At 46.1% G+C, this 10275-nt stretch overlaps 1 protein-coding gene across 1 annotated transcript; it reads right to left on the reverse strand.

Annotated features, from left to right (window-relative positions):
- Window positions 1–2723: 2723 nt before the first annotated feature.
- On the reverse strand, window positions 2724–10150 carry asphd2 (aspartate beta-hydroxylase domain containing 2). The gene is made up of 4 exons (XM_072682587.1): window positions 8653–10150; window positions 7569–8211; window positions 6370–6483; window positions 2724–5126 (listed from the first exon to the last, which is right to left on the reverse strand). The coding sequence occupies exons 1-4, from the start codon at window positions 8911–8913 to the stop codon at window positions 5017–5019; spliced, it is 1128 nt and encodes a 375-aa protein (XP_072538688.1). The 5' UTR covers window positions 8914–10150; the 3' UTR covers window positions 2724–5016.
- Between the last annotated feature and the right edge of the window lie 125 nt (window positions 10151–10275).

The raw sequence follows: 10275 nt of genomic DNA on the forward strand, positions 1-10275 counted from the left end.
TAGTGGATACAGAATAATTCACAGTGGATAGTGAAGAGTTCATAGTGGATACAGAATAATTCACAGTGGATAGTGAAGAGTTCATAGTGGATACTAAATAATTCACAGTGGATAGTGAAGAGTTCATAGTGGATGCGGAATAATTCACAGTGGATACTGAAGAGTTCACAGTGGATACTGAATAATTCACAGTGGATACTGAATAATTCACAGTGGATACTGAATAATTCACAGTGGATACTGAAGAGTTCACAGTGGATACTGAATAATTCACAGTGGATACTGAATAATTCACAGTGGATAATGAATAATTCACAGTGGATACTGAATAATTCACAGTGGCTAGTGTAAAGGCTAGTGTGTGTTATTGAGGAGACACTGAACGCTGACTCTGATCAGCTGCTCGTCTCTCTGTGGTTTACAGACTGTAATGAGTGCAGAATCAGCCGGTGATGCTTTACACTTTACAGAGCTCTTAGGAAGAGCGGAACACACACACACTCACACACACACACACACTCACACACACACACACACACACACACACTCACACACACACACACACACACACACACTCACACACACACACTCACACACACACACACACTCACACACACACACACACACACTCACACACACACACACACACACACACACTCACACACACACACTCACACACACACACACACTCACTCAGCATCAGGCTGCTCTTGTCTTCACCTTCTCCCTCTCCTCCAGAGCGGCAGTGAGGAAAACTGGGCAGTTATATAAACCTGAATCCAGGCAGCAGCTTCTGTTCATGAGAGGGAGTGTGTAGAGCGCCTCAACACACACACACACACACACACACACACACACACACACACACACACACACACCTGAGGCAGGAAGGTCAGGTTTGTGCTCCTACTGATCAGCTCTTTACCAGCTTCTACATCATCAGCCGTACCCACAATCCCCTGCTGCTGAATGGGTTGGTGTGAGTGCTGGAGCTGAGCTGAGCTGCAGGGATGTGACTTTTATTCCAAGAATAAAATAAATTGCGTAACTAACACACACACACACACACACACACACACACACACACACACACCGACACTCTGCTCACTCTGCATACGCCGCATCGCCAGACCAGCGCCCGGAATTAGAGCCGTCGTTCTGAATGACACAGCAGAAAATGACGTCACTGCTTTTTCTATTTTTAATTTGTTTGGTTTTTAATTTGATCACAGTGTCGACATCACTGCCTCTCACACCCTCACACAGCCAGACACAGCACTGTGCAGAAGTGTTAGTCCCCTGTGTGAATCAGAGTGAAGAGCTGCTGATCTGCTCAGTAAATCTCTGATATCAGAATAAACACTAATAATAACACTCCTACAGAAAGTGGTGGAGGTTCTCCATCACTGTGTTCATCATCAGAACATCTCCAAAGTTCTCCTCTCTCATGGAGTCTAGTGTTATTTAGAGTTCTCCTCAGATCAACACCTGGTTTGGTGGTAAATCAGGGCTTAATGATGGTAAATCAGGTGAGCTGCTGCTGCTGCTGCTAATCAATTCAAATAAATTCAGCTTCTGTAGTTTTAGCACTGTAGCTATGACGCTAATGTAGCTAACAGGTAATGGCGCCTTATACCCCACCAATTAGCACTGTAGCTATGACGCTAATGTAGCTAACAGGTAATGGCGCCTTATACCCCACCAATTAGCACTGTAGCTATGACGCTAATGTAGCTAACAGGTAATGGCGCCTTATACCCCACCAATTAGCACTGTAGCTATGACGCTAATGTAGCTAACAGGTAATGGCACCTTATACCCCACCAATTAGCACTGTAGCTATGACGCTAATGTAGCTAACAGGTAATGGCACCTTATACCCCACCAATTAGCACTGTAGCTATGACGCTAATGTAGCTAACAGGTAATGGCACCTTATACCCCACCAATTAGCACTGTAGCTATGACGCTAATGTAGCTAACAGGTAATGGCACCTTATACTCTACTTATTAGCATAATGCTAACTGCAGGCCTAAATCAGCCTGTTCACTCTCTCTAATAGACGTGATGATGTGGTTTCTGCCACTGAAGGACTCACTGTTATCTAGAACATGGACTGAAGTATGGTTCTAGCAGCAGAAACTCTAGGTCTGAGTTAACAGAGTCATGTCTGTGCTTCTGGATAATGTGTTTCTGAGTTAGCTCCGGTGCTAATTGGTGGCTTTCATAGCTCATTAGCTACGTTAGCCTTGTGGCCTCAGTGTGAAAGTGCTGCTGTGTGAAAGAAGCTCCACGCTCACACATTCGATTAGAATAGAAGAGTGAGGAGCAAGCAGGGGAGCAAGCAGCCAATCAGAGGCTCCTCTGCTTCAGATGTTGCCACGGCAACAGTGGGCGCATTAACATTGGGAACGGGTCGCCACCAACCGCTACGCCACTGAGGGGAAGATCCTCTCTATTACACCGTCAACAGAGGCGGAGTTACAGACAGCAGAAATACGTTTTCGACCTCTAGGGGGCGCACTAGCCAGGTTACGAACAGCAGAAGTGTAATTTAGCACGTTTTTTTTTGTGGAAAAGACCCAGAAACTACAAGAAAACGTTGGTAGATAAAAATATTAGTGATTAGTAAATGATTAGTAAATGATTAGTAAATGATTGGTTTACTGACACAGAAACACGTTATTGAAGGAAGGCAGAAATACATGAGACACGTGCGACGTTTTGTAATGGGCTCTTTATTAAACACACATCATCGCTCAGCTGTAGTAAAACACGCCCATGGCACACACGTCTGGAAACATGGAAGTAGGAATATCGTCATAAAACCCGAACGCCGCTGCAAAAGATCACACCACGCTATAAAACGCCACTGACCACAACACTGTGTGCCCAAACGCCTCGGTAGGTATTTCTCTTTACAAAAGGAATGTACCAATAGCACAAAATGTGAAGCGACCACTGAAGCCCCGCGCTCGTACAGGATGAGACAGCTCGGCCTAAGCTCACATCAACGTCGGCTACGTCTGTAAACTTTAGATTAGACGTTCCACCAGACAGAGCGGCGGATTTATCCCGTCGTACACTTTCATACCATACGGATATACAGAGGTGCTGGAGTCGTGTTCGCTATGCTCTGCTTGGTGTCTGTGTTTCTAAACAGCAAAAACCTTCACAAAACGGTCTGACCTAGCATGCTAACGTGGCTAACGGTGACTGGAAGCTAGCGGGCACCAAATGTGCACAGTTTTTATTTTTTACATAATTTACATTCATTATTACAGCATTTATCTGAAGCTTCTATCCAGAGTGAATTACACGTGAATCATGTTACACAGGTCAGAGAACGCAGAGTTCGGAGTCTTGCCCAAGGACCCAGGGAATCGAACCCTAGTCTGCCACTGGAAGGGCGGCGTTATATTTCTAACTGAATTCATTTCCTTCCTTCTTTAATTTGAATTATTAGCACGTTTATCAAGTTCTATTAATAATTTACACTCTATTATACTACATCCAAGTTCCACCAGTACACGGTTCTACAGTGGAGGAGAAGGGAAGCAGACGTCTGAAGCTCTAATAAAAGCTCCTCACAGAAAGTTCTTCACCTAATGGTGATGAAGACGCTGCCTGATGCCTGAGACACGGTTCTACCAGAGTTCTGAGAAGAGTTCGGCTCTAGAACCTGCTTTTAGAACCAGATCATTAAAATGGTGGAGGGATACATGCTGCAGGGTGTAGTGCGGCTACAGAAAGTAGTCCCTAAAGAAAACTGCATTAGTTCAGATTCTCTATTCACTATTTTACCTTCATCATCATCATCATCATCATCCATATAAAACTCAGAAGACTCGTGTAGCTGCACTGGTGGGTTTGGATAGGAGATAAATTATGGGCTGTATCTGTGTTGTTGTAGTCATGGCGACCGACGCCTGCTTCCATTCACCACCACTAGAAAGAAACCCCCCACTCTGAATAAGCTCATCTCAAACACCGAGTTATGAATTATGCAAAGAATGACAGAAATGATAGTTACTTTGTCTTTTAGTTTGCTCGGCTTTGTGTAATACATTTTATTCACATGGAAACTGAGATAATCCAGTGCATTACATCATTTACGGATTATATAAGCAAAACTTCGCAAAGATGAAATGTGTACGACTTTAATTAACACTCAATTATTTTGTTTATATTCTTTGAAAACTGGAATAAAAATCCACTCTATCTGGTGTAAAGTCTCAGATGTGGTTTTGCGGTGCTTTTACACTGTACAGAAATACAAAGCGCTCGATCCGTCCTGCTCTGGCTGACGGGACGGGTCAGAACAGTGAAGAGGACCGAGGGCAGCAGGCTTTAGAGCGACATAAAAATGACCTGCTTCTACTGCGGAACAACACGGACGCTGATTTACACGGAATAGCTGGTAGTGCATCTCTTTACCTGCCACAAACCCTTTGTGAACACACACGCAGAGCCGCCGTCGCCACCGCCTGCTTCAGTTTACCCCTGTTTACACCGCCCCCTGCAGGCCTGAAGATGCAGAGCAAGATAATTGTGTGCTTTCCATACAATCACTCCTGGCTTTTCCACCAAGAGTTTAAAAAAGTGCATCGTCTTTGTGATTCAACCGCGCCTCGCCTCGCCTTGCCTTGCCTCGCCTTGCCTCGCCTCGTTTCTACCCTGAAGAAGTACAGCTAGGTTTAGAGAGGAAGAAAAAAACGTCTAATTCTAAACGTGGTTTCACTCAGGGAGCAGCTTCCCGCCGTCCTGCTGCACTTCTGTAGACTGGATCGTGTCTGTAAACATCCATAATGTACATGAGTTTGGGTCAGAAGCTTCTCTGAGCAGAGAACCGCGAGGGTTCTTCAGAACACACCTATGTACAGAACATTGTGCAACTTCTCATTCGCTTCCGTTCAGCCTCAGTCCTGTCAATCATCCCGACTAGCTTCCACTAGCTATGTAAGACATCACCCATCCCATTCTGTCCCCCCTATCTCTCTCTCTGTCCCTCTAACTCAGCGTCCCGGAGTAAAGATGTAATCCAGCGCCTGCCTCTCAGCTGCAGCCACGTTTGGATGCCAAAGATCCACCATGAAGACCACTCTGGGGCCGTCTTCAGGAGAGCCTGAGACACACACACACACACACACACACACACACACACACACACAGATATTCAAATCTGAAATACAGACTATTTCACATGAAATAAAACACATTACCAAACATAAAAAATACTTACAATTAATATATATACCATAATAAACATTTCGTATATTCAAAATATATATAAATACTGTGGAGTCAGATTGTTAGGTTAGCAACATCTTGTTGCATCTACATTAAAAGATTAAAAAAAGTCTACATTTTATAGTTTTTCATTTTTAAATTGAAAAGATTTGCTAAATTGTGGAGATTTTTAAATAGAGAATTTATTTGTACTGCACAATATACCGCTGTGGCTGTGTTCCAATTATACATTCGTACACTCTGTAGGCTGTTTACAAACACTATATACACTGTATTCATACTCTATTTCCTCCCCTATTTCCCCCCTATTTCCTCCCCTATTTCCCCCCTATTTCCCCCCTATTTCCTCCCCTATTTCCCCCCTATTTCCACCCCTATTTCAGGACATATGCAAATATAGTGCATTATATAGTGAACAAAGTAACGTTTACAGTCTAAAATAGTGTTCTGATATTGAAACTCTGCCCTGTTCGCCATTTAGTGTTTGGGGCACAATTTTAGAGATTTCCCAAAATAGTGCACTAGTAAATAGGACACACCCCAAATTAATACACTTTATAGTAAACAGAGCACAACACTGAAAATGACGTTATATTGTGAAAAGGACATAAATTTGGTTAGTATACTAAATAGTGTACATTGATTAGACATATGTCAAAGTAATGCACTAGCAAATAAGGCATGGTTTCATGATACAGCCCAAAACATAGTGAAAAAGGCATACTTTCAGGCCAAAAAGATTTTTGTACTATATAGTAAAGAGGTCATAGTTTCAAGCACAAAACAGTCTAGTGCACTATGTAGTGTATAGCCAAAAACAGTATACTATATATGCCCCTATCAAGAATACAAGGACTATTTTCAAGACAGCACAAAATAGCATACCAATATTACCCATCGTTTCAGAAGAGAGCACAAAATAGTGTACTATCTAGTGCACTAAATCTACCATATAGGGCATAATTTTAAAACAGCCCCCAAAACAGTTTGCCTTATAGATTCTTATAGATAGAATGTGCGACTATACAGTGAAAGAGGCACAGGTTTGGACACAGCCAAAATAGGGGGCTAAACAGTGTAAAGGGCATCATTTAGGACACAGCCTCCCTCTGTCTCACCGTCGTGAAAGGCTGTGTGCAGGAATGAGTCGTCGAACAGCAGGCAGCTTCCCTCAGACCAGCACTGCGGCTCCCCACCGACTACCAGCTCACAGTTCGAGGGCACCTTCAGACCTACACACACACACACACACACACACACACACACACACACACACACACATTATATAAAGTTGCTAGAACACTCGGCTTCAGTCCTGCACACACACTTTCACCTTCAGACTTTAGCGCACGCACACACACACACACACACACCCTCATGGCCTTTCCAGCTGGGAACAGGTCAATAAACCAACATGCAAACACACATGATAATAGCACACACACACACACACACACACACACACACACACACACACACACACATATATATATATATTATATGCTCAAATATTTGTGGACACCCATTCTAATGAACACATTCTGCTACTGTAAGCTGCACCTATTGCTGACACAGATGTGCAAATACACACACAGCTTGTCTAGTCCCTGTAGAGAAGAAGTACTGCCAATAGAATAGGACCCTCTGGAGCAGATCAACATCATGACCCTATTGACTCCATGCTGCCTAATGCCAGGCGTGGGCTAGAGGGGCATAAAGCCCCCCAGCATTGAGCTGTGGAGCAGTGGAAGAACTGTGTTCTCTGGAATGAAGGTGGTGGAGCTCCATTGGGGATGATGAGGTGGGGTGGTGATGATCATACAATATCCTGACCTCACTAACACTGAATGCAATCAAATCCTCACAGCAATGCTCCTCCAAAATCTAGTAGAAAGTCAGTAAAGAAACAATGAATGAGCAGGTGTCCCAATACTTTTGTCCAGATAGCGTATACTGTTGCTGTCGTGCAAAAGCCTTATACGATACGGTTTTTACGTGAGTGAGGATATATGTAAATGTTCTGTAACCATTAACACTGAGGAGATGCTGACTGACACGCAGTCAGACTGAAACCCATGTTAATCCCTCAAACCGCCGGATTATCACTCAGCCGTTAGTCTGGAGGTTCAGAATGACTCAGTAACTGATACGCAGAGTTTAGGGGTTAAGAGCATTACTCTCAGCACACAGCGACTTCGAGGGAAAGCACAATCGGAGCAACACCCATGTAAACCAGGTCAGGCACTCAAGCGACTAAACCACTAACACACTTCCACAGGTCTACTGTCCCCTCAGATCCTCTAGAGGGCGCTCTCACCCAGGTGGCAGCGCAGGCGGACGTTGGTGGGGCCGTAGTGCTCGGAGATGGTGGCTCCGGGGCTCAGGACCGAGAAGCAGGCGTTTCCGAAGACGTTATTAGCGATGAAAGTACGGAGCTGTCCAAGGACCCTCCATGCCCGCGGGCACCGGCGCGCGTTCAGGGCCATGGGGGTGCCCTGGTTCACCAGATAGAACGTCCACCACTGGCCCCGGGGCGTGCTGTTGGCCTTCCAGCCCGGAGGGAGCAAGGACCCGGTCCGGGACGGAGGCAGACGGTACACGCTCTCGAACTCGGCCAGCAGGGCAGGGAAACTGCGCTCCAGAAGCTCCACGTCGTGCTTCTGAGCCTCGCGGGAGAAGAAGGGGGCCGAGGGCAGGTCAGGCAGGAAGAACACCTCGGGTTTCTGGATGGACGGGCGGCTGCAGAGCAGGTAGCGCCCCTGGTCTCGCACGCCCTTGTGCACCCGGCCCATACCTGCCCAGGTGTAGCGCTTGGCGTAGTCCTGCAGGCTGTGGTAGAGACGCTGGTTCAGGCCTTCGCCCGGCCGCGAGCAGCGGAAACACTCCGGAGACTGGCAGTATGCAAATCCGTTCAGTTCTTCTTCGGTAGCCCCACCCCCAACTCCGCTGACCCCGCCCACCTGGAGGAGATCATATCCATCAGTATGTTGGAATTATATGGTGGAATTCAAACAATTCATGCTGGATTAAACTAGATCACTCCATGATTAGACAGCATCATTGGACAGTAGTAACTACACACTCTGCAGATTCATACCGCAGTTATCACTATGGCAACATAACCCTACACACACTGAAAATACATACTGGATACAACGAGCTAACAGAGACTGAAACACAGCTGTTCAAACTGCCTTCATGCTAATGTTGGCTAGCTAGCTAATTGAGCTAACTACTTAACAGCTCGCAAGCTAGCTCGGTAAGCTAACTGGTCACAGCTAGTGAGCTATCTGAAGGGTTTTCAGCAAGGAAGCCAAGTGAGTCTGACGGGGTCACATGGTACATGTTCATTAAAATCTTAATTAAATCTAAAGTGCTGCAGCGGGGCTGTGAGAGGATACCTGGCGGAGTTTGGATGATGCTAGCCGGTTGGAGAGGTCAGAGGTCAAGACGCTGGCAGGCAGGGCGCTGCCCCCGCGGGAGTCGGGGGTGTATCCGCCCCGGAGAGAGGGCACGCTGTGCTCACAGCCCACGCGGTAGCAGTACCAGATAAAGAGCAGGGCCAGGCAGAGGGCAGTGCCCAGGGCACCCCCCTCACACTCCCGCACAGACTGCATCCCCCCAGCTACCCACTCACGCATCCGCTCCAGAGACCACTCCATCACACACACTCACACATAGCAGAGCTGTCACTCGATTAAACCTGACCAAATATAGAAAATCATTGATTAACAGGACAGGACCTCAAGACCTCTATGAATTTTTCAGTACCCAGTATGAATTATTTAACAATTACTAACAATTATTCAGTATCCAGCGTGAATTAGATAATATTTAGTATCTAGTACAAATCTTTTTGGATCTAGTATGATGTACACAGTGAGAAATATTCAGCATCAGGGTGAAACAGTAAGAATTATTCAGTAATTATTAAATAATTTAATATTTAATATGTATGTAGTACAAAATGATTCAGTATCCAGTGTGAATTACTTAGTATCTACTCAGAACCTGTGTAATTCCTGTGTACAGTCTTTTTCTCAGTAAACTGCAGAGAAGCTGTGTGGATGCCCAATTTCACATCAAATCTGAGGCTGGATGCAATCATCTGTTGACACAGCAAATGTGAACTCAACTAACATCAGCGTACAGTGCCTGAAAAGACGTCACTCAGGTTGGATCAACAGCACCAGGCTGGATTAGCTGCTCACAGAGGGGTTAGCCCGGCCAGGGCCGCTGTCAGTGTAAGTTCTGAGGGGGTCGTTGAGCTCGGCTGATGGGTTCGGCTGTGGGGGCGTTATGATGAGAGCTGCAGAGATACGCTTCTGCTGAATTCTGTCAGTTATTTGTTAGCCAAATGTGATTAGCCTGCAAACAGGTAGTGTGGTCCGGTCAGTGAGCGGCCTTCTGTACAGACTGCAGATCGTACAGATCCGGATCCCAGAGCTCAGCTGTGATCTGCGCTCCTCCTAGTCTGGTTTAGGGCTCAGGATGAAGCTCGTGTGACTGGATTATTGATAAAAACACTAAAACTGCTTCATTATCTGCCAACAGAAATAACAGTGACAGCCCTAACACACACACACATGCGCGCATACACACATCTATCACACAGGAGTGTCTGTGGGCAGTGGGGATGGTGTGTGTTGGAGCTCTTGTCCAGCTGAGCTGTCCTTTCTCCTGCGTTTGTCCATCTTTAGCCGTTTCAGAGCTCACAGGAGGGTCCTGGTGCAGCCATATGCTGAGATTTGGGTCCGGCTGGATCCGTCCGAGTGTGTGTGCGCGAGTGCGTGCGGTGAGAGCGAGAGTGTGTGTGGCAGCGTACAGCCGTTGGGGGTTGGCGCTGCTGCTCTGCTTTCCGCCCAGACGAGCGCAGAAAGGCAGGGTAGACCACGGGACACCTGGGGGAAAAACAGACATTTCAGAGAGTGACAGAAAAAGGGAGGATTCTCCGTCTGCGGCACAAAGGACACACACACACACACACACACACACACACACACACACACACACACTGTTTTATA

The sequence above is a fragment of the Salminus brasiliensis genome, chromosome 6 (genome assembly GCF_030463535.1).
Source record: "Salminus brasiliensis chromosome 6, fSalBra1.hap2, whole genome shotgun sequence".
Lineage (NCBI taxonomy): Eukaryota > Metazoa > Chordata > Actinopteri > Characiformes > Bryconidae > Salminus > Salminus brasiliensis.

Bases quoted from the DNA above. Each gene is read 5' to 3' on its own strand.
- asphd2 (XM_072682587.1), bottom strand. From the start codon at position 8,913: ATGGAGTGGTCTCTGGAGCGGATGCGTGAGTGGGTAGCTGGGGGGATG. The intron at 8,212-8,652 runs GTATCCTCTCAC...GATCTCCTCCAG, and splicing joins CATCATCCAAACTCCGCCAG to GTGGGCGGGGTCAGCGGAGT. The intron at 6,484-7,568 runs GTGAGAGCGCCC...GTGTGTGTGTAG, and splicing joins CCGCCTGCGCTGCCACCTGG to GTCTGAAGGTGCCCTCGAAC.